Source organism: Parus major, chromosome 13, assembly GCF_001522545.3.
Source record: "Parus major isolate Abel chromosome 13, Parus_major1.1, whole genome shotgun sequence".
Taxonomy (NCBI): Eukaryota; Metazoa; Chordata; class Aves; order Passeriformes; family Paridae; genus Parus; species Parus major.
In genome coordinates this window covers 14,275,601-14,300,291 of record NC_031782.1, presented here as the reverse complement: position 1 = coordinate 14,300,291, position 24,691 = coordinate 14,275,601, and the positions used below count along the sequence as shown (strand labels likewise).

At 42.4% G+C, this 24,691-nt stretch overlaps 1 protein-coding gene across 3 annotated transcripts in view; it reads left to right on the top strand.

Annotated features, from left to right (window-relative positions):
• Positions 1–15,362: 15,362 nt before the first annotated feature.
• The window catches only part of SLIT3 (slit guidance ligand 3), a 465,259-nt gene continuing 455,930 nt past the window's right edge, over positions 15,363–24,691 (top strand). For 2 of the 3 annotated variants that reach the window (XM_019008182.2, XM_015642087.3), the window contains exons 1-2: positions 15,363–15,446; positions 15,630–15,879. In XM_019008182.2, coding sequence (XP_018863727.1) covers positions 15,695–15,879 — 185 coding nt within the window. In that variant the 5' untranslated portion in view covers positions 15,363–15,446; positions 15,630–15,694. Of the gene's footprint in view, positions 15,880–24,691 lie in introns of all 3 variants that reach the window. The other variant, XM_015642086.3, reaches the window with a different exon arrangement.

Sequence of the window (24,691 nt, the reverse complement as noted above, 5' to 3'; positions counted from 1 at the left end):
TTTTTGCCAAAAGCAGTTATCTCATGGCAATATTTAACCATGCAAATGTTCTCATTCAGAATGTCATTATTATTTGGTTTTGGTGGGCTTGCTATTACAGAAGATGTGGCCTTTAGGAATATATTCAATTAATTTTACCTTGGGGCAGGATTTAGTGCTAAAGCTGAGCCTTTCAGTAGCTGTTTTGTTATTGCACTGTGAGAATCATGCTGTTCTGAGGGTCTCTCCTTGTATGACAGATTTTCTTTCCATGGGAGTTGGACCAGGGAACTGATGTGCAAATCTCCTGCTGTGTGTTCCTTGAATTTGTCCTTCTGCATCACTGAACTGTTTTGTCATCCTGCATGTTGCTCTTCTACTCCTTCACCTTGAGGCATCTCTGCTTCTTGGGTCTCACCTCTTACTGCTGTGCTGCTGGGGTGAGAATGGAAAAGGCACCTGTGATCAGGACAGATTATTTTCATTTAAACAGCCTTTGTGCACTAAGAATTAGGATCTTTCTGTACCAGCTGCCCCAAACACGAGCTCATGTGAGGCTGTGTAAGAGCTCTGTGCTGTTGTAACACGTGCAGCTCCTCAAGGAGAAGCTCTGGAGTGAGGTAAGGAGACATCAGTCAAACAGCTTGTGCTGGTGGAGCTGTGGCATTGTCCTGAGAGCAGCCTAGAGCTCCAGAGAGAGCACACACACAGCATAAATCCTTCACTTGAGGCAGCAAATACTGAGCCATGTGTGGGAAGGACTTCACGTCTCCCGTACCACGTTGAGCTGCAAGAATTCCTAGAAATTTCCTGTTGTGGAAGTGGATCTGTAAAATCCAAATTCATGGCATGTAGTTGAAGGGCTTTGGGTCTGAAGTGTGCTGGTGTCTGTGTAGGGCAGCTGCAGGGGCACAGAAGGTCCCAGACAGATGGGATTTGTGTGTGCTCACACTGAGGGAGGCTGCAGAACCGGGCACAATGACTGAAAACTCACAGCTCTGCCTTGCTGGGTGCTAACTAACCTTGGAATTTCCAAATTCAGAATGGAGAGTCAGCTACAGTGAACTGAGTCTTAAGAAAGTTTGTGGCATGAGTCTATTCAAATCCTGAATCCATTCCTGGACTTCGTTCTTATAAAATGCTCTGAAGGGAAGAACAAACTTGAGCTGGGAGGGCCCTCTGGGGTGGTGAGAGTAGCTATTGGAGGCAGGAATTGAAAGGGACTTTGAAAAATTATCATTTTCTAAAGTCCAGTGAGCTTTGTTGATAACCTGTGATAGATTAGTAAAGATCTCTGAAAAGGGGTGGTTGTTCACTATTTGTGAACTTTATAATTCCTTCCATAACCCTTTCAAGGCTAAATTCCATGTTTTAATTTACTCTATATATTTTCCTGAATATTGGCTGTCCAGCTTATCCAGGATCATCTTGTGGATAAAGGATCACAGCATCTCGAGTTGTTCTGTACTGCTAGAGATGCACTGTTGAGGTGGCAATTGGTTCTCATTGCTCTTCCACCTTCAGAAGTCCTACTGCAGATGGGTTCTCTGACAGTCCCAGCAAAGTGTTCAATTGCTGGACACCCTCTGTCTCTACAGCTGCTATCCCAAACACCCACTGAGTCCCTTTGGGTCTTTAAAATGCCAACTTCAGAGGAAGTCTGTGCCCAAAATGCATGGGGCCTCTGGGCCAGTCACAATGGGGTGTTTCTTCCACTCATTTCCAGTCAGGTTCACATCAGTTTCCACCAAAGTCCTGTGATCCCCTGTCACACCAGTGATAGAAACAGATTCTGTCCCCACATGTCTTGATGGGATTAATGTGCACTGTGCACCAGTGTCAACTAAGGCCTCATATTTTTGTGGTTCTGATGTGCCAGGCAAACAAATCCACACAGCCCAAAAGACATGGTTTTCCCTGGCCTCTACCTGGCTAGAGGCAGAGTCCTCTAAGCCTGGTTATCCTTCTTTCCCTGAGCATCTCTCTTGGAGGTTTCTTCAAGGGGATCGGACATGGTGTCATCATCATACCTGGCAGTTTGGCTACAGGCTACTGGAGTGGCTTTCTTTTTGGTGGAACTTCCTCTGAGTCTTGCTGTCTTCCAATTCAAGCACCTGTTTTGCCAGAGCAGCAGTAGATTTTCCATCCCATCTCCTCATGTCTTCTCCACAGTCAGGCAGGAAGAAGCATAGCTCAGCTTGTGGGGTGTACCTTCTCTCCATCTGCAGTACATCAATGACATCATTGTGTGGGGGACTGTGGGTGCAGAGGTCTTTGAGAAAGGAGAGAAGAAAATCATCCAGATTCTCCTGAAAGCCAGTTTTGCCATCAAGAAGGGCAAAGTTAAGGGACCTGCTCGAGAGATCCAGTTCCTGGGAGTAAAGCGGCAGGAAAGACGGCGTCAGATTCCTACTGACATCATCAACAAGATCACTGCAATGTCTCCAGTGACCAGCAAGAAGGAAACACAAGCTTTAAATGCCATAGGTTTTTGGAGGAAGCACATTCCTGAGTACAGCCAGATCGTGAGCCCTTTCTACCTGGTTACCTGACAAAAGAACACTTTCCACTGGGACCCTGAACAGCAGCAAGCCTTTGCTCAGATCAAACAGGAGATCGCTCATGCAGTAGCCCTTGGCCCAGTCAGAACTGGACCAGACGTGAAGAACGTGCTCTACTCTGCAGCCGGGAACAATGGTCTGTCCTGGAGCCTTTGGCAGAAAGTTCCTGGGGAGACTCGAGGCCGACCACTGGGATTCTGGAGCCGAAGCTACAGAGGATCCGAAGCCAACTACACTCCCACAGAGAATGAAATCTTAGCTGCCTATGAAGGAGTTCAAGCCGCCTCAGAAGTGACTGGCACAGAAGCACAACTCCTCCTGGCACCCCGACTGCCAGTGCTGGGGTGGATGTTCAAAGCAAAGGTTCCCTCTACTCACCAAGGCACCAATGCCACCTGGAGCAAGTGGATTGCCCTCATCACACCCGTATTGGCATGATGGCTACAAAAGACTAATTGGCTTTTTGGCTAATTGGCCTATTGAGCTAGGAATAATTCTCCCTTGTGTTACCAATCTAAGTCTACTTTGACACCTCTATCTTTGCAGCCTGATCAACCTGCTTATTATTTTGGTGCTCCTCATTATCCCAGCTCTTGGGGACATGGGCATCTACATGACAGACCTTCACAGTTTCTCTGCCCTGGTAGCGATGCCTTTCCACTCATCAGCAGCCCAGACTGGTTTTCCTCTGCACTGCCAATTAGCCTTTTTCCACTTCTCCTGCCACAATGAAACTTGTCATTCCTTCCATAGCCTTTAAAGGCTAAATTCCATGTTTTCATTTACTCTTTATAGTTTCTTGAATATTTTGGTAAAGAAATATAATCTTAAATTTCTTATACTGAATTAATGTGATGGGCACTGATCACAAGCACTCTGTACTGAACACAATATACTAGATGAAAATGATCATAGGGCATAAATTCAGGAACAAGTTGCAATTTCTGCATTTTTTTTCCCCTTCTCATATTGGATGAAAATAACTTGGTGGAAAGTGTGAAAAGATCTAGTTAAGGTATTGATTTCTCTTCTCATAGATGATGCATTGTTTTTATTTTTCCATTGCAGCTGAGGGATTTGTTTTTACAGGCAATGTATAAAAGGTAAGTATCTAAAAGGCAGTTGAACAGTAAGTAGTGAAAATTATATTTTTCACCCAGGAAGGCATCAAAAGCTAATCCAGATGGGTGCTGAAATAACTGCAGAATTTATTGGTTAGTGCATTAAATGGGCTGAGCTTCCTCTGCAGTTCAGTAGCACCTTTAAGTGATTGTGATGTAATTTTGGAAACCACTTTCAAATGAGTAATGGTTCAAGATTTATTCTTTTTGTGTGTAAAGGGAAATAATATGCACATACAGGTACTCGTTAGTTTGATCCAAAGCAGATAACTTAGATGCAATGCACTTTGAATATTTTGTTCAAGGAAAGCTTTGAGTATCGATTATCTGAAAAGCAATTTGTAGCAATGCATTTAATTAGCAAGATGAATGTTGAACTGGTAGCAAAATCATGACAATGGAACTTTAACAAAGTAAAATACAACTTTAATAGTTAAGAAAGAAAGTAAAAAAAATTGCCACTAAAAAAAAAATAAAAAATCCCCAGAAAGCCACAAACTTCCCCATGATTTTTATGAACTATTTTTTTGTTCTGGAAGTATTTGCAGTCTGAATAAAGGTACTCTTACAGGCGTTAGAGATCTTAAAGAAGTTGAAGGAAAATATGTCTCAAAGATATGAAAAAACAGTGAAGTAATCAATAATTACAACCAAAATATTTGCATTAAGCAGATCCAGAACACTTAAAGAATTTGGCAATAATTCTATGGAGCGGGTCAAGAGGTCTACTACAAAATCTGGGTATTTCTGTGTCTGTATACACAAGTAATACCCAAAGTATACAGCTTAACATTTTTCATCAGGGCTTCATTTCTTCTTAGTCTGCATTTTGTAACTCTGCTGCTCTCTAAAAACATTCTCTGTCATTTTTTTGGAATAGCTCTATTATTGCCAGGGTACTTGAGAATTTTAAATGAGACTTTGTAATAAACTTCAGCAGGAAGAGCAAATCTTTTCCTGGTGTTATAATCATGGAACTTAAGGACTGAGGAAGAAAAATCCCTAAAATTCTAATGTGTACTTATTTAGATGAGTGATTTCAGAAGTTTATTTTGCACAGGTAAAGACCTCTTTCTACAAAGCTTTTTGAGGCAGCAATAAGATGGTTGAAAAATGTTTCCAGACACTGAGTATGAATTTAGTCTTTGTAGAGTTGCCCACATTTAAGGGGAGGATTCTTTCAGTTCTTTCTTTCTTTGAGAGATGATCAGGTTAAAGGTAAAAAGAAAACTGAGTCTGTGGTACATCCTGAGCTTAGCCATGATCTCTCTTGCTGTTTAGATGATTGCTCTTTGTACATATATAAAATATATATAAAATATATTTGTACATACAGAAGATGCTGCCGAGTTTTCATTTATGTTTTAGTTTTCCATATTTTCTTTTTATCTTGATAAATGGTCTGTGTAGTCAGAGCTTAATGAAATACTTGGTGTTTAGTTCTGCAGAGAGGTTTCTTTCAGAGGTGACAATTCCAGCTCTAATTGCATTGCATTCAACCTTGTTCATCTCTTGGAGCTCAGCAGCATGTCCAGATGGTTCTTCTGAACCTACTGAAGGAATTGCAGGTTGGTTCAGAGCTGCAACTCTTATTGATACTAAAAATTCATTGTGGCTTCCTTTATTTTCAGTGACTTCTGTCTGGTTGCAGTGAATGTGAAAATTCCAGATGTTGCAACACCTAAAGCCTGTTCTGGAGGTCAGGTAAAAATAACTCCCAAGTGCACCATGACGAAAAGCTGAGGGAAACTGATGTTCAGGTGTGAAAGAATGGTTTTGTGGCAGGAATGTGTGGTTTCAGCCTGGGTAACTTCATGAAACTTTATTTCAAATACAGTAGTTTTAGTTCACATATGGAGGGTTGAATTTATAGGGGAAGCCCTTTACTCTGGGTGTTGCCCTCTACCTGTTCTTCCCTGTGTAACTTTGGTACAGAAAAACTTTGCTTTTTATGAGATATTTAATATTTTCCAAGGGAAAAAATGAAGTAGAGCAGAATACATCTCCCTAAAATGGTACTAAATGTGCCTTTCATTTGAGTTTTCAGAAACCTTTTTATTCCCCACTCAGTCCAATCTCCAATAATGCTTTTTTCATCACATCAATCAAATCACAGAAACACAGGATGAAACAAGGCATTGGCAACAGCCCAGAGTTCAGGACCAGCTTGTTCTAGTCAGGCACTAATCACTGTCAGCTAAGGAGAGCTGAACGTGAGCCCTGGACTACCTGGGCTCAATCTCTTGCTTTAAATACCCAGCTTAGGGAGCAGGAGACAGATTGGCCAAGAGTTTTGTGAGTGAGGGCACAGAGATGCTCTGGCATCCCTGGGAATGTCTTTCTGAAATGTCAGTAAAATAAGGATCTTGGAATAGCAGGGAGGATCAAGGTGAACAGTTGGAAGGGAAATTTTGCAGTTTAACTTGGATCAGTGCTGTCTCAAATACACAAAGTACAGAGGCACTCTTCCTGTCTTCATGTGGACATGGTAAATCTGACATCTCTAAAAGGTGATGATATTAAATTCTGATGCCATTCTGATAGTGATAGCTCAAGCTGGCTTGCCTAAAATCTGCATTGGAAGCTACTGCCACAACAGCCACGAGACTGGATGAGGATTTGAATGTGTCTAGCCTCAAGTGCAGTTTTGAATTCAGGATGCATTTTGCACAAACTTTAGGAGCTGATGTTAGCTGAACATTTTTCTGTAATGTGAATTTTGATTTTCTCCATGTTTAAATGCAGATGATTGTATGACAGACAGTAAAGAAGGTACATGTTCCAGTAAAAGACATTTTAAAGAAAGGGAATAAAAAAGTTAAATATTTTAGGCTATTCATAATGAGATAGTAATCTACAATAGCATTAGAATAATTTTAATGGTATAGAGTGGATTTTTTAGGCATAAAACATCAAGCTTAGAAATCATTCTGGCTATGGAGCCATGTTTTAGAGTCACTATGGGATAAATTGCTATTTTGACATTCAAGAGACCTTTTTCAAGAAGTAAAAGGTTAATAGCATAAGTCCTTTTCTTTTGTAAATTGTATTCTCTGTGAAGAGGGTTGTTGAGGATGAATCACAAAATGCTTTGATACTTCTTGAAGAGAAAATGATAGAAAAGCAATTAGATTATGGAATCCTGAGAGTTCACATATAAAGTTATATAATTTCAGGATTTCTCTCCTATTTCTTCCACAATGACAGTGAATGATGTCATAAAATTAAACTGTGTGAAATGAGGCCTACTTCTTGCCACCAGAAAGAGCAGCTTTATTTTCCAATTCTCTTCTTTTGTTTCAATATATTGTATGTTCATTAAAGGAAGCACAGTTGCGCTTTTAATCCCAACATTTCTAAACAATTTCTCTTGAGGAAAGACAACCATGATCACAATGAAGTTTTATTTCAAGGCCTAACACATTATTTGCCAATGGTTTTTAACGAGGAACTATAACATTTAAGGCTTTCATTTGTACTTTAAAAATGTTTAAACTCTCTTAATACTTCAAAAGTCTGAGCATATCAGTCTGTGTGTCTGAAAGTGGAAACAAGATTGGAAGTAACACTTTTGAGTCTTTTGTGCCCATCAACTTCATTAAACCAACAACATCTGGTTTCCAATTAAGAACCATATTGGATACTGACTGCTTTCATTCCAATGGGTTTTACTAATATAAACAATAATATTAATATATTTACTAATATATTTACTTTCTCTACTTTCTGATATTCTAATATTAGAAAGTATATTATTTCTAATGTTCTAATATTTCTATATTTACTTTCTATAGCAAGTGCAAGATTGAGCTTGAAATCTTCAACTCCAATGTCTTAGAATAAACATGATGGAGTTTTCTTTCCAAATGTTGGAGTAAATTTTGTGAGGAAGTCTGTGCAGCCCAGGGACCAGACAAATCCTTTTTGCTTTGTGCAGTGAGGCTGCTCACAGTATTGTCCTGATGGTTATGGTTTCATTGGGAAATTTCTTGTACTTTTTTTCCCCTGAGGGTTGGGGATGTGAAATTAGAAAGCCCAAAGATGCAGAAATCTACAAAATGTATTAACTAGATATGCAAATCTTTTGAAGTGGAAAATACCATAAAATGCTCTCAGATCCTTCATTCTTCAGTGTTCTATGACTTTCATACAACATGCAGAGCAGATATAGAAGAGTACTGTTAAAAATAATGTTCTACAGCCTTCCAGATCAATGTACGTACATATGTAAGCACTTACAGGGAAAAGTTGGAATTTTCTACAGTACTTTGCTTTCAATTACTGTATCCATTAAAGACATCCATAAGGGGAAAAAAAATTTTCTACTGTCAAAGACCACAAAGTGTTCACATTAATAAAACATTGCATATTTACAAAATACTTTTAGTTCTTTATATTTAATGTAGACTTTAATTTAGACAGAAAAAATAATTCTTGAAACATGCTCTGAAAAGCTCAAACTGCTCTATAACCTGGTGTGTATTATAAATCTTTACAAACTACTAAATGGAGGCCAGAAGGCTGACTTGCCAAGGTCATAGCCCCTAAGTAACACAAAAACAAAATCCAGGTTTTCTGGTTCCTGCTTTAAGCACTAGATATTTCCTCTCTGTGCTCAGAAGAATTTTTAATGTGAGTGTGTTGGCAAAAAGGGGATTTAGCTGCCTAAGCTTTGCACTGAACGTGTCTTTTAACTTCTGACATTACCGAACTTTTGGAGTCAATGGTAGGAAACCACTCTGTTGTGAGTAGGTGAAAACCTGAACCCCTGATGCCAGTACATGCTAAATGACATTTTAACTTCTCTTGCTGCTCCTTTTGAAGCAAACATTCTAGGAAGGCACTTATGCTTCAAAACCAGACAGATCACTCATGTGAACCATCACATGAGGTAATGGAGCATTTCACACTGTGGCAGTGGCACTGCTCTAAGTGCAAGTGCTAATAACATTCAATCACAATACACAAGTGATTTATAACAGCTTTGAATGCTTTATTTTCTCTAGAGATGCCAAAACTTGCAGCTCAGTTTTGTCCTCCAAGACAATGCAAGGTAATAAACACTTTTTCCATGCGAAAAGGGCTTATTTAGGGTACATCCTGGCCATTTTTCTGATTTGGGTTCCAAACAGAGGAAGTAGTCAAATATTTAATACTTTAAGTATTTAAGTTTTAAAGCTGATAGTCTCTAAGCAAAGGATTGCTTGGCCTTAAAGTTGTCCAAGAGAAGTATTTGCTTCTGGGCCTGCAGCTCGGCAAACTTCTGCATTTAATACACTTCAGTGGTGGAGCAAGAAGCCTGTATTTAAATTTCTAGCCATGATTTGTGCCCCTCTGTTTGGGGGTTTTAACAACTGCTGGTGTAGACAGCCATGAATAATGAATTATTATGCCTTGAATCAGACAAACAAAGCAAACAACAAAACAAACCCTAAATGTCCTCTGATGCAGAATCTCTCAAAATTGCTTAGTGACAATTTCTAGCTGAGACAGAACAAGCTGAAGCTAAGGAAATACTGCTTCATGTGGCAGTGAAGGTCATGGGTTTTATACACTGGGACTCTCCAATCTCTCCTGTTCCCATTTCCCAGCCTGCTGTGTCCTGCATCAGAAGGAGCACCCTCAAGCCTGAAAGGATGCCATGCTGTGACCTCCTTGGCCTTTTATATATTTCATAAGTACTGAAATTATTTAGATTTCCCAACTAACTTGGTATTTCCTTGCAGAATTATTATACTCCCTGTAAACAGAACAAAGTGTCTTGAGTATTGCATGCTATGTGCAAGCCATGGTCTTACTGATTGCAGGTTTAAGAAGAAAATACTCATTTATTAGGTGGCATTTCTATGGTAAAAGCATATAGTAGTGGCTTTGCTTCCTGTCTTTTCCTCCTTTTGGTCATTCTTTCACTTAAATGCTGAGCATGAAGCAGAAAAAGCTGTAGTGAGTTGTGTGTGCCTGAGACAGGTAACTCAATAGTTAATGCTCTCAAGCTGATGGAGTACATGGCAGGGTGAGCAGCAGAGGGGATAATGTGGAAGGCTTGTTTCTGATACAGCATACAAATCTAATACAGAAAAACCTAATCTAATTTACTAAGCTTTTAGTGGAACTACTTTTTGTTTACTTCATAAGCCATAATTTAAAATCCTTTAACACATTTAAAGCATTTTCAGCAGCTGTGAAGGTGCATGATCCCATCTCAGTGTTGGCTTTCTGGTACTTCCCTCTTTGACTGCTGGAGCAATAGCAGATTAGAAACTATAACAAGGAGCAAGTGAATTCAGTACCATCCATTATTAGAATTAAACTGACAGAATAAACTAATTCCAAATTTCAAGGACAATTGCAATTCACTCTCTGAATCTAAGCAAGAGAGAAAATAGATGGTTTAAGTTTCATTCATGATCTCCTACATAATTACTTTGCACAGGAGTTCTGCTCCAAGTGGAAGAAATCCCATTTAAATTCTTTGTTGCTTAAAGTTACCAGGATTTTTGTGTCCTACGTGGTGAATGCCAGTGTGCCAGGGGACAAAGTGGCAGAGCCCTTCTGACACAGGGTCATCTTCTCTCTAACCACGTCCCCCAGTGGGAGTGGATTTATGAGTAAAGATGTCCAGGTCGCTGATATTTTAACCTGTTTGAAGGGCATTCTCGTCTTGGCTAGACTTTCTAATCTCCTCACTGTTTCAGAGGACGTTGTTACCTCCCGCAGTGCCTTGGATCTGACGACTCTCCCCATTTTATAGTATTGTAAGAGAAGCACTTGCTTATTTCAATAGGCACAATATCTAAAAACGAAGGCACGGCTGCAAACATTGTTTTGCTTAGCTGAACTCATTCCTAACAAGCAAAACAAGAGAATGCTTTGTTGGTGAACGCGAAGGGCTCGGGGCCAGCGCGGCGGCCGCGAGAGGGCACCGCGGCCCCGAGGCTGCGCTGCCGCTGTCACACCGAACCGAGCGCTGCCAGCTCCTGTAAAAACCCACTGCGGATTCCTCGGCATCCACAGCGCTCCCGAGTGTTTGCTTCACGGCCTTTTTAGGCAATGTGCTCGGAGACTTGATTTAACTCTCTGTGTGTCATTGCTTCCCCCGTGGTTGCATCAGTGGCTTTAAAATTAGGCGGGGTTTGAGCTGAGCACGGATGAGATGTGCACATCAGGCTGATGGTGTGGGGAAGCATTAAGTGATGTCTGATGTGTTTGAGAGCTTCTCTTTGAGCTGTTCGGAGAGCCTTGTGACTTATGATAAGATTCAAGGCTTGATTCCTTTGAAGTGATCAAAATTAATCATTTCCTCTCCACCCTCCTTGGTGGAAGCTCTGCTGTCAGGTAGTTCTGCAGCATGGCCTTCTGTGATGGTCCTTTGCTCTCCCACCAGAGTTGCCACATCCTTGGATTCCTTTAAGGTCTCACTTTTTGCCCATTAACTTTTATATTGCAGGACTTTATCCAGCTGACCTGTTCCCATCAGGCCCCTAGACAAGTGACTATTGTGCATGTTAAAAAATGAGCATTTGGGAGCCATCAGCTGTCCTGCACATGTGCAGGCCACATGCACAGCACCAGTGCAGCGAGTCCTGTGCTTCTCAGACATGTCCCACTTATTGCACAGCGTGTGCCTGTACACAACTGCCCAGGAATTCCCCAACAAGGGACACGGTGACGTTATGCATGACACGCCATGTAATTTATCTTGAAATTAACTCTAAACACTTGTTCTTGCGTGTTTCGTGAAGAATGGGTTGGAAATTCAAAATTGTCTAGAGAAGGGGGATTTTTATTTATGTTTTTTTCCCCATTTACCTCTCCCCAAGCAGCTGCTGTCATGGTCTGGTTCTGCCCATCCTGCTCCTAGAACTCAGCTTTCCTAGGCTGGTGTGGAGGATGCCATGGCAAGGTGGAGGTATTGAGGATGTTGATGGTGGGTTCTTGAGAGAAAGCAGCTACAGAAGCACTTTGGTGGCAGCACTGCTTGAATGTAGATATACTCTGAACATCTGCTTAGTAAATGTCCCCCATGCTTAGGGGGAAAAAAAAAAAAAGCAAGAGTTTTCCTTACTTCAAAACAAACACTTATGTATTAGTCAGTTTTCAAAGATGTTCTAAGTAGTGAACTACTAATTTACTAAGAGAAGCTGTATTTCTTTGTACTGCATTTCCTATTGCAGAAGCAGCAGGCAAGATTTAAATCCCTGCTGAGCAGACAGCACACCTTTGATAGCAATCTTGTTTGTAAGGGGTTTTACATATATGGAAATGTTGGTAGTGTCTAATACTTGAGGAAATAGTACAGATAAAAGCTGTCCAGCTTTAGGTGGCTCCTAAAAATAACTTGCCTAAATTTGTATTTATATTAGGAAGAAACACTTTATATATTCAAATTATCCAATAATTTGTAGTTTTGTGCAGTTTTGTGTTACACATGCTATGCTGACCTGTGCCAAATGCCCTAGAAAGAGAATGAAGAGTGACTTGTTTGCCAGCTTGTGGCAATTGCTGTGAGCCAGAAGACATAGGGTGAGTGTGAAGGAAAACCAAGAGAGTTAACACTCTGCTCCACTGTGGCATACCTTGAGATTGTGGCCATCTCCCCTTAAGAGCAGTTTTAACTGGAATGCAGGAAAATGTGCCTCTTAGTTTTTATACAAATTAAGTAAGTTTCAAGGATAGGCTCAGCTTTTGGCTCATCAATTTTTCTGCCATTTAATCAGGTTCACTTGTCTTTCAGGGAAATTTTATTGTGAGGGATTACCACTGAAGCATGGAATATGTCAGCTGCTTTGGATAAGTGTTGAAGAGGTTTTAGGGATATTGTTTTTTAGAAATTGAAATTTATCACAGATAAGCAGTTACAAAAAGAATCCATCAGGCTATGATGTCTGCATTACCTATAATCTTATTTACTGAGCACCCAACTGCTTCTGTACCCCCATCCTGAGGTGAGGGGTGTGCACCTCTCCTTAGGGCTGTCTTCAGAGCTGGGAAGATGATTGTTGGTGAACTAGAACAGGAAGAGAGCCTTTCCTTGGAATGATGCTGCCTGGCTGCCAAGGAGAGTTAGGCTCCAACAAAAGTATTTTCACTGTCAGAATGAGCTAAGGGCGTACACCATCAGTCTGTGAGGAGGAGACTTCAGAGCTTTCCGAGTACTTTGTCTTCCTAAGCAGTGTAATTTCTGTCTTGCCTGCTCTGAACCAGCTGTTCCTTGTTCAAGAGCTGATCTCTTGTAGGCTCACACTTGATGGAGGGTGCTTGCCTCAGAATAGATAGTGCTGAGTGTTGGTGACATGCCTGGGGCTGGCTGTGCTTTTGGCCTCTTGAGAGGGAAAAGGAGAGGGACAGGGCTCGGGCCCCTCTGGTTATCACTGCTGCTTTGGGCACCGTGAGGCTGGAGAGAGATCTGTGACTTTGTCCCTTCTTCTGTTCATGCTGGTGCTCAAAGTCATTCTCCTCTGCCTTTTGATCTGGGAAAGGAGAGGTTAATTTGGGAACCCAGGCAGGGTAATGCACACCTTCCCAAGATTTTGGTTTCTGTGGATTTGGGAGAGATGGAGTGGGGGGGAATAGTGTTTTCTAATCTTTTCTGAAGCAGCATAAAACAGCCACTTGAAGGGGTGACAGCCAAGTCCCTCTGGGCATTTTCAAACCTTGTGCCACTTGCCTCTGAGCCTTCTTGGGCTGGACACTGCTGTGTAAGGGCCACTTCACCGAGCTTTGCGCTCTCATGTAAGGGGCTCAATCTCAAGGCTTGATTAAGGTGGTTTCTAGAAACAAATACAATTTTTCACACAAATAATTCACTATTATATAAGAAAAACAACTTTGTTGTTTTTTTCAGCCAAATACCAGTTGAAGGTTAAACTTGTGGTCTTGCTTGTGCTTTTTGACAAATATGCCTTCACAGGGAAACACTTGAGTGTCAAAATCTTTGCTTGTTACAGAAGGCAGTAGCTGTAGTAGCTGCTTTGCTGGCTTTGAAGGACACTTCACTGGTTTGGGCAAAAGCAGCTATCCAGGAGGGCAGGAATGCCTCATGTAATTTCATGTAATTCAGTAATCAAAACATAAAGAAAACACTGCCAGAAATGAACAGGTTATTTAGGATGTGCTACTACAACCTGGAAGGCCATATCTGCAGCTTGTGGTGAACTCATACAGTGGTGTTTTTCCTACCAGCCCTTCACTTAAAATACTAAATATTTGTAGAAAAAACACCTGAGAGAACATTTTGGGCACAACCTGAGAGCCTGAGTTCTAATGTAACTTAGACATGTCAAATATTTGGAGCGATGTGAGGGTTTTGTGGTAATGCTGGCCATAATCCTTGTTGAAAACTTCCCTACCCGCAGGATCGGAGCCCAGACTCCATAGTCATGGACCACAAGTTTGTGATGTAGATAAAGAACAGATTATCTGTGTTCCCAAGCAAGTTAGTCATAAAACCTTTCTTTTGAACTATTTTTAAGTCTGTGAAACAAGAAACAAGGTTTATTGAAACAGGCAGATGTTCATGATGTCCATACACCAGCTTTATTTTGGGTCAGGAGGTCACTGTGTATGGTACACTACAGAGAGACCCTTCCTGCTAAGGGGCCAAGATTTACCACAAAATAAATGTCTTGTGGCAGGACTTGCCGTTTTCCCAGTGCTCTAGGACTTTCAGGCTGTGCTGCCTTTTTTGGCCCTCTTTAGGTAAAATAGCCGAGCCTTAAACCGCACCAAATCACAACAAAATACCCACGCGCAGGGACCCGGCTTTTTATCTTAGAAAAATTTGCTTAAAAAGTTTCAACTTTTGTCTCTGAACTTCAGCGCTCGAAGCCCAGCAGTGGCTCCGGCGGAGTCCCGGGGCTGGAGGCGTTCGGGCTGGGACAAGGACGGTGCCGGTGTGCGGGGAGCTGGAGCAGCCCGGCCCGGCCCGGCTGTCCCCGGAGCGGGGAGCGGGAGCAGCCCAGCCCGGCTGTCCCCGGAGCGGGGAGCGGGTGCAGGAGCAGCCCAGCCCGGCTGTCCCCGGCCGAGCTGCCGCCGCCAGGGGGTACTCGGGGAGAGCAAACGCGGGCAACAAAAGGCGGCGGAGCCTCCCCGGCCGCAGAGGCAGCGCGGAGCCGCTGCGCGCCCGTTCCCGTGCTCCAGCCCGCACATTCCTTCCCGAAACCCGAGCCGGGGCTGGGGGCGGGCTCGTCCCCGCTCCGGGAACCGCGTCCCCCCGCCGCGGCGCCGGGCGAGGAAAGGAAGACGGGGCTGCGAGGCGCCACCGAGTCCCCTCCGCGCTGTCCCCGGGCCGGTCCCGCTCCGCGCTGCCGCTGTCCCGGTGCCCGTCCCTTTCTCGGTCCCCGCGGGTCCCGAACTCGCCGCTCTGCGGGCCCGGGCCGGGCGGGCGGTGACGTCAGGAGCGGCGGCCAATGGCGCGGCGGGGGGGGCGCGCCCCGCTCCATCCCCGCTCCGCGCTCGGCAGCGGCGGCAGCGCTGCTCCGGCACGGCTCGGCACAGCCCGGTACAGCTCGGTACAGCACGGCACCGCTCCCGCACAGCTCCAGCACAGCCCCGCACAGCCCGCGGCGGGGGCGGGCCCGCGGCGGAGGGGTCGCTGCGAAGCCCCGGCCGTCCCCTCCGCTGGTTACCTGCCCGGCCCAGGTGGGGCGGTGCAGAGCGGAGGAGGCTGTTTCGGAGGCTGCCGCCGCTCCCGATGGATGTTTTGTGTGTGTTTGCCTCCGCTCCCGGGTTCTCTTTCATCTGAGGACGCATCTGGCTCGAGCTCTGTTAAACTATCTGCCTTCTGGTACCGTTCATAGATAACAGAAAGAAACCTGAGCCCGAAAGGGAATTCCCCACCTTCTTCCACCTAACGTGACCTTCTCGGGCGCCTTTGAAGCTTTGCTGGTGCTCCGGCGATGATGGCAGTGGTGGTTTCCCTTGGGCTGTACTAAGAGCCTCTTGTTTTCTTTTCCCTTTTTTCTTAGAGGCATTTCATCTTTAAGGGCCGGCTGCTCACGCTCACTTTTATCCCCACCGAAGCGATCGGGAACCATGCCGGCTGGTGGAAGAAGAGCGTTTCTGTGCCTCGGAACGATCCTGAGCTTTTGGAGCTCCGTGAGTTGGATGCCTGTTGGAGGATGCCCGCATAAGTGTACGTGTATTGCTTCCAACGTGGATTGTCACGGACTGGGACTCAAAACTGTGCCGAGGGATATTCCCAGGAATGCCGAGAGACTGTAAGTAGGAACTGTTAAGGGCTTCTCGAGCACTTGTAGGAACACCTGGGACGAGTTTCCCAACACCTGCCTATCAGTGCCGAGCACTCGGTAACAGGAGTTTGAGCAATCCAGCACGGTTGAATGTTTTCAGGAGGGAAGGGGAGGAGCTTTGCTGGAGTTCCAGCGCTCCTGCCGCTGTGCCTTTGTACAAAGCATCGGTTTCAGAGTTTCGCGTTAACTTTCAGCTGCCGCCTGATCGGGTTTTGCAGTGACTTGCTTGAAATGGAGTTCGGAGCTGTACCTGGAGTGCTCCCGGCTGTAATCACTGTCAGTGCAAACACCAATTTAATATGCAATTAGAAACCTGGATGTTTTCACCTGGCGGCTGGCAGCAGTTTCTCCTTACTTTCTCAGCATGGTGATTTCATCACCATGGAAAACCGACTGCTTCCATAAACTAGTTCAAATGGAGAAGTCACATTAAGCAGCCTCTAATTTCTGTTTTAAACTGCTGCGGGGAAGCAGCTTATTCAATTTTTAATCTGCTTCAGGGTTTATGATAGCAACGTAACGCTGCGGGGAGCACGGAGAATAATGAATGCGTTCATAGCAAATCCCCCGTATTTTAAGTTCTCGGGAGTTTTTTAGCTGTTTTTACTCGCTCACTGAGTTCCTAGGGAGAAAGCTGAAAGCAAACTTGAGTTTTCTGATAGAGTTCTGGCACTCGCCCGGTGCAGGGGACGGTGCCTGTGAGGAGCCTTAATGCATAGCAGATGGCACATCTCGGCCAGGGACAGGGACAGGTCCGGGGAGGGATGCTCAGAGCCTCAGCCGGCGCTCCGGGGTGAGAGCGCTCACTCCTGCCTCATCTGGGTGAGCCCATAACTTCAAATGGTTTTGAACTTGTAAGCAAATGCTGTAGATTGTATAGCCTGGCTTCCTGTTTGATTTCCTTCTGGGTCATAGACTTGGGGAAACTTCAGATTCTCAGGCAGTTTTTCCTCCGAGGAAGAAAGCTGGATGAGGTTACTAAGCAAACAAAGTTTGTGTGCAAAGAGCACTCCTAAAGGCTAAGCCCTGTCCCAGAATGAAATTTTATAGAATCCTTGGCTGTTTCTAAATGCATTTTATAGCACTGAGAGCTCTTAAATGATAGCAATATGCAGCTTTCTTACTACACTATTCTACAACCTTTAATGTTCTGTGGCCATATCAGCCCTCCTTTTAACCTCAGCTGTGTGAGCAATAGCTTTCAGATGTCAGTGCTATAGAAACCTTAACTTCTGTGTCTGAAACTGTGTGTTCTAAAATTGGTGGGTAGCTTTTAGAGCCAAAAAAACCCCCAAATCTGGAACGACAAACCTCACAACAAAGCAGTACCAGGGGAGCGTGCCAAGCATGTGTGATAACACGGGTGGTTTGTGTGCCTCACTGGTGAGGTGTGTGAATGGTTTAAGGAGTTGAAGGCTAGAATTAAACTTTTAAATTGCAGGTTAAAATGATTCACAAGCACAAGGTTAGTTGGCCACCTGAGAACCATTTAATAAACGGTAATTTGTTATAGCTGGAGTTTTAGGGGGGCTGAATTCACGTTGTTACAGGGTTTCATTTGCAAGAACAAACATCGCAGAGATGTGAAGTTTGCTTGTCTTCTGCAGCAAGCTGAGCCAGAAGAAGAAGACTCTTGGCCTCGGCAGGTTAAGTGTTAAAAAGAATGAAGGAGAGCATAATCACTGTCTCGGGCTTGTTCTTCTTCTGGTGTTATTTACAGATTTAAATTTTAGATTAATGGCTGCGAAAAGAACAATAGTAGCGATTTCACAATATTCATTTTGAACATTTAACCTCAGAGATACCACCGCTGATAAATATCAAATGTAGCTGTGTTGGATGGTTTGTTTGGGGTTTTTTTACATATATAAATAGTGTATTGTTGGATCATTCAGTGGCTGAAACCTTGTGGAAATAGGATGCCGAAGGTCATGTGATAACACTTTAAACCGTATTTTAAATACTGTTTTCATTCTTCTGTCAGTCCATTGTGAGCCTTTCACTGTTTTTGTAGTGTTCACCAACATCTTCATTACAGCAGTTTTAAAGCTTGTATCAGTTCCTTCAAATCTAGATTTCTACTAATTGCACTAACTTGGGTTTTCTAATGTAAGCAGTAGAGAGAAAAAGACTCCATTCCTCTGAGTCTAAATTCTCCTCATAGGTGAAACATCAGTCAGCCACAGGATATCTCAGAGGATCTCTTTTTGCCCTGTGGTCCACAGCAACCCGTAGCTATTTATGACATAACAGTGGGTTGATGTGTAATCTCACTAGTATGTTTAGCATGTAAATAACACCAAATTGATTGTATCTGAAATCACAAAAATATTTTTAATCTCAGAAACATGTTTATATGTTGGGAAAATAATTTGAACATGTTTCTTGATGGCCACACATGAAGTGCTTTTTTAAACTGTTAGGCTCTGGAAAGGTATTTATTTCTCTCTGAGCTAAAAATTCCTCATACCTGTTCAAGTCGGAAGCCTTTTGCTTTAATTAGTAAGAGATCTAATGGCACCACTTAAAATATTTTGCCACCAAGCTTTTAGAGTTATGTTTGGACAAATGTTACAGATTGTTTGGGCTAGTGGAGCCAAGTTAAATATTATTCAAATTTGTGTTAATATGAAACCCAGGAAAACTGAAAATATAACATTAAGGAAACAACGGGAAATATCTTTAGGGGGAAAAAAATTTATTATTGTGAAGTTCTGTTAAATGAACTACCTTTGATTACTGATTCTTCATGAGAAATGAGATGCATGCATGGTTTCTTTTTTATTTTTTCTGAACACTTTGGAGGTCTCTAAGTTTGTAGCTGTGATTGCTACCTTGAAGGAAATCCACAGATTAACCAGTGACCACAGAAACAGAGATATAAAACAATCCCATACTTTCATATTTAATTTTTACACATATTGATCTTTAATAGTACCTTGGCAAATACAGTGAGCAGCGTTAGATTTGTGTTGCAGCTTTTACCTTGTCATTACATTCTATTACAGCCCTCTAATTGTGTGGTTGAGATGGGAGCTTTGGCTCAGCTCTCAAGAAGAGCTAAAAAGAGGTGAAAACTGTCTTCTGCACAGTGAAATTACTCAGTCTGGGGAAAATAAGTGGTGAAGCAAATTCTTGTCACTTCCAGGAGTGGCTCCAATTCTCCTTGTTCTGGAGGAGGAATACTCAGGATTCCATGCTCATGGTATTCCATGCTTGCAATGTGAATATTCCACAAGCAATGTGTCCTCACACTGCAGAATATGATGCTCCTCAGGGGCCCTGGAGCAGGGTGGTAGAGCTGCCCTTGTGGTTGTTCTTAATATTTACTGATCCCTCCACACTTGTGAAGCAACTTAGCACCTTACCAAAAATACAAGTTGTTAGAATTTTTTGTGTTCTGGAGAAAAACTAGCTATTTATTAGCTAAAATAAATTATCTATATTTATTTATATCTCTAGTAAAAAGAAATCTGGAGTGGCCACAGTGATTCTTCTATTTTAGCTGGATAACTGATATTTTGACCTAATAAAGGAAGAAAATTTAAGGGTATGTAAACAGATCCATGAGAATCTCCAAAATTGTACCTTTCTGAAGCATTCCTTAGGATTGCAACATCAAACTCCCATAATCAGAGTTTCCTTAGCTGTGCTTCAGTTCTTGGATTTGATTATTTATATAATTTCCTTCAGTGGAAATGTTGTCTATACATGTAGGATATTACACATGTGGCTCTTCACAACACTTAATAATGCTGATAGTCACGTTTAGTTTGAGATGATGCATAAATGCAGTGAGCAGATCAAAGCCACCTGCCTGACAGCTGAGTTCTTCAGCTCTGAAAGGAACAAGTGATACTGAGGAACTGCTCAGAAGTCTTCTGGGTCAGTGTCTGCCTTCTGTTTGAATGTGCAGCATGAGCCTCTGTGTTTTTCCTCCCATTCATGCCTGGTTATCTCCCTGTCTGTTAGCAACACGTTATGTATGTATAAAAGCTTCTTTGGAGAATTTAACCATGTTTGAGTTCTTGATGAGTTTATGTTTGGTGGCTTAGGCTCTTGTTTAATTGATAGCTCTCCTGTGTTAGTCATTGCTTTGTTTTGCCTTTCATTTGAGGGATTCTTTACCTTGCTAAATTGATAAAGCTTGTAGGACTAATCTGCTCTGTGCTCTGTCTGAGCAGCTAAATTGAGTGTGTCCACATTTAGGTGCAATTTAGAAGCTTAGTCATCTGCTTACTCCTGAGTTTTCATGTGGTCTGGGGCTTCTGTTACACAAATATATTATTATGGTGGTTTTGGCCTAGGTGCATGGAGCTGCTGAAGTTGCACTGGCTTGTAATAAGTCTTCAACTTCCTCGTTTCTGTCTCCAAATTAAATCTAAGCTCCTGTCTTGAATGCTTCCATATTCCTGCAGAAGGCGATGTTAAACACATGCAAACATAATTACGTGACTCTTACACTGACATTCTGCTTTTCTAGAGCTCTTCCCACTAGGGATTACCACTCATTTGTTTGTAGTAATAGTCTCCAAAACCTTGCATGGAGCATTTCTCAGATATTTTTTCCCCTAGGTCATGTGTCAGTAAGTGGATGTACATGGCTTTGGCTTGGAAAAGCTTGCTCTTGGAGGGACTGAAACTGGGAAAACTCAACTGAGTTCCCTAATTTAATGGGGATACTTCCCTTTCGTAATGTAACTCGGACTTGTAGTGCTGGAGTGGATGTTGGCACAAACTTGGGTAGGATCAGCCTTGTGCTATGAAATTTGTGATGTGGATTTGAAGGGATGGGAGCAGGAAGGAGGATGAAATTAGCTGTTGTAAATTGGTAGCTGCAGAAGCAGGTAGTGGCCATTGTCATGTTGGCTGTATTTATTTGCAAAAATTTGGATTAGATTTTGAGATGAAAGAGACCAGGCTACTTCCTGCAGAACTTTTTAATGAGCTTCTCTGAGACCATTTACTTTTATTCATATTCTTACTTTTGCAGCTGAATATTGATTCGTGCGAAGAAATTAGGCTAAAGTATAATTGCCCCTCTAAAGAGCAGCTGTTGTCTTTCAGGAAGTCCTAAAACACAAATGATGAGTATTATTTTTATATCCCTGGAATTTGTGCATTGTATGGGTTTGGGGAAACATGGCTTAAGGTATGGCTTACCTGTAGGGATGTGAGGCCAAAAATATGTAAATCCTAATACTCTTTTGTTGCTATAGTAGCTATATAAAACTCCTTGTGTTTTCCACTGTCATTTGACCTTTATAGTGAAAACTACCTGTAATCTTCTGGAATGTCACTGCCAGCTTCAAGCATTTCCAGTTGTGTTTAAAACAAAAGCAGCTTGTCCTGTGTGGACACTGATTTCTGATATTTGCTGTCTGTGTTTTTAAGAGTATTTAGGCTATTCCTCAACTTCCACAGAGCAGAGATAAATGATTTTCTCACAGAAATCTCACAAGATGCTTGGGGATAATGATAACAGGGGAAAAGATCTTGGCTCTAATAAGAATATTCAGTGAGTAATTTCAGTGAGTTTCTTTACTGCAGAGACTATTCAGAAGGTTTAAATCAGGGTATGTTCCCTCCCAGGAACTGATAGCTGAAATGACTTGAAGCTTAATTTTCCCAAAACCCTTGATGAGGTTTGTGTTCTGCCCCTTGTGCTTGATTTTCCTCCGAGGCTGGGAGCACCTGGAGGAATCTGCTCACACCCTGTGCTCCCACAGCTCTCTGAAGGGGCTTCTCTCTTCCTGGGGGGCTGATTTTCCACTCCAAAACAAATCAGTGATGTTTGTCCTCCTCAGGGAGGAGGAGACAGAGCAAGTTTCTATCTTCAGGTGAGGAAGGAAGGTAAGTTTGGGGAGCAAAGCTAAAGTGAACCTCAAAGGGCAAAGCTTTTTTGAGAGAAATAATGTTGGTGACATGATGGAGAAAGTCATGACTGAGTGTGGCAAAGGTTCCCTCAGGGGATTGCCAATCTGTCCATTCCTCTTACAGAGCCTGGAGCACTGGGGGTCAGAAAATATTACATAGTGGAGGTCAGTTTTGTTCCCTGTCCTCTGTGAGGTCTGAGGCACAGGCTGGTGGAAATGTCTCCTGTCCTTGGCTCCTTTCTGCTGCTGAGCTCACAGGAAGCTTCCAGAAGTTCTCGTTGATTCAAGTGCTCCAGCACAACACAAAATGGATTTTGATCCAGGACTGCTGTGCTGACTCCAATCCCTCTTCTGTTCCCTGACAGGGTTTGTTTGCCAGTGGAAAGCGATATTAATTCTACTTTTTTGTTTGTCAAGTCATATTCAGCATAAGAAAAGGCTGGGTTCCAGTCATATTTGGGTTGCAATATGGCCCAGGCTGCTCTGTTTTCAGTATTTTTCAAGTCTTTTCTCCAGAGATCTGTAATGCTTTATTTCCAAGTCTGTTTTGAGTGTTTTCTAGTCAGACATATCATCATTTAAGGTCTTGAGTAGATCTTGTCAGTGGCAAGAACTGCTTCTTCCCCATTAGCAAATGGCCTTGCAAGCAACTGACAGTTTGTTTAATGGTATTAAATACATCAAAGATAAGGGGGACAGGTCTGTGCTCTGTGCTCAGTAAATTTCAGATGGAGTTGGAGGCCATCTCCACAGAAAAGAGAATTTAAGAGGCTGATTCTTACCTCTGCCAGTTATTTTCAGCCCTTTTTTTCCCCCTGCAACTGAATCTGGTCTGTCAGTTGTTTCTGTCAGAATCAATTTTTGTATTTTGCTTTTACACCATCTGTTTGATGGCTGCAATATATGTTTTTAATCTTATGATTGATAGATTTCTGGAGCTTTTAATTAGATTTTTACCTTTCTATTTGTGATCTACTTGTTTTTCTAAGACTCTCCTTTTGTCTCTCAGGTAGAAATGAGAATGTAGCCATTGGTTCAAATCTCCTTTGCTGCCACTGGTGAAGGAAGCATTTACAGTAAACATGAGTGTGTTTAAAATGAGGCAGAAAATTCAATTTTAAAGCTGGTCTTGCTTTGACTTCCCATTGATCAGTCTTCAAAACCTATCTGAAGTTTGCTTCTAAATTGATGATAGAATTGATGTTACCCAGCAGTTCACTTTTACCTGTTTTCCTCAATAGTTGCAATTCGGTTCTAGGAACAATTCTTCACTTTGTGTCCCAGGGACTCCTCAGGAGAGTCCTGTGTGCTTCCTGCCTTTATTCCTGCTCCAGCTGCCTGGACAGGGATCAGCCTGGTGGGATTAGTAGCAGGGTGCTGATGAACACTCAAACACCTGTAAATGTTTTTGGAGGCCAGGCAGCACTGAGGATTTTGGGACACATTATCCCTGCTGGTACCTCACTGCCTGCCCTGTGCACACATGGGCAGGGTGGTTTGGGGCAGCAATGTTGTATTAGGAATTAATTGGAATTAATATTGTATTTAGGAATTAATTGGAATTAATATTGTATTTAGGAATTAATTAGAATTAATTGCCCCTCTTCTGTGGTGTGGGGACATTGTGTTGTGTTTCTGGTAGTCACCCACTGGAGCTGCCTGCAGTTTTTCAGGATATTTTCTCTGTACCTGTTTGATTCTGCAGAGACACAGACTTGTGGTTCTGTTTCAGCCAGGGCTCCATGGAAGGGGGGGATAGACTGCTCTGGAGGTCAGTGATTTGGAGATCAGTAACCCATTTTTAACAGCCTGTCAATGTGCTTATAGAAAGTGTGGGGAGAATGGTGATACTCTCCATTTCTGGTGGATTTATTCTTTTTTTTCCCTTCCATTCTGATACTGTTTCTTGAGAGGAACAGCCTTTGTTAAAAAAAACCCAAACTGTTTTACAAAACTTCAAATTTACTGTAATTTTAATTATATCAGTTAAAAATACAGAGTGCAAGTTAGGCTGTGTTGGAGTTGAGGACAGTGCCTGCTGTACTGCTTTTCTTCATTCCTTTGCTCTCTTCTCTTTGCAGAAAGTCCCTTGGGAAATCTTTGTTTGCACAGTGCTCAAGATGAAGAAATCTTGAGCTGTTGTAAGGGTGCTTCTAAGGCATGATAACAGAAATGGTAATAAATTTCATATTAGTGGAGCTGAGTTTCTGATCTCCAAAATCACAGCACTATCAAATGCAGCTTTTAATGTCTGTCTCCAAACTTTATTTCAAGAGCTGGATTCTGCCAAGGTTAGCTATTTTAGCTATTTCACTGTGGGGAGAGAGAGGCACAGAATGGAGGGGAAGAGGGTGGAAATCAACTATCTCATGAAATGTGTCAAAAGATAAACATTTAACTATGAGGAAGATAACATTTTGATAGCAAAAGCAAGGTACATGCTTATAGAATTGTTAGGGGACTGTTCCTGGATCCTTGGGCTTTTTTTTCCTGATGGTCTTTTTCCTTTTCTCCTGTGGCAGGTAAGGAATGTGATAATTAACTGGTGCAGAATACAAATGTTAGTAGAATGTGAGGTATTGCTGGTTTATGTTGTTGTGGGATCTAATAAATAATCCTGAAAGTTTCAAATGATACCATGAGTTGTGAGCCTTGCTTTGGGTCAGAGTAAAACTGAGTATTTTTAGGCAGTTTAGCAGAACTGTCCTACTGAATCGTCATCTCTGACATTTTCTCTGGGTGTGCACTGGGCAATATTGAGCACTTCAAACATTTTGGCAGCTTTTTAAGTTGAAGTAGTGCTTGGTTTCCAGTGGTAGCATTAAATGCAGTGTCATATGTTACAAGATACCACCCTAATGAAAAAACTTGACTTTACTTGGAAGAGTTTTTCACAAACAATT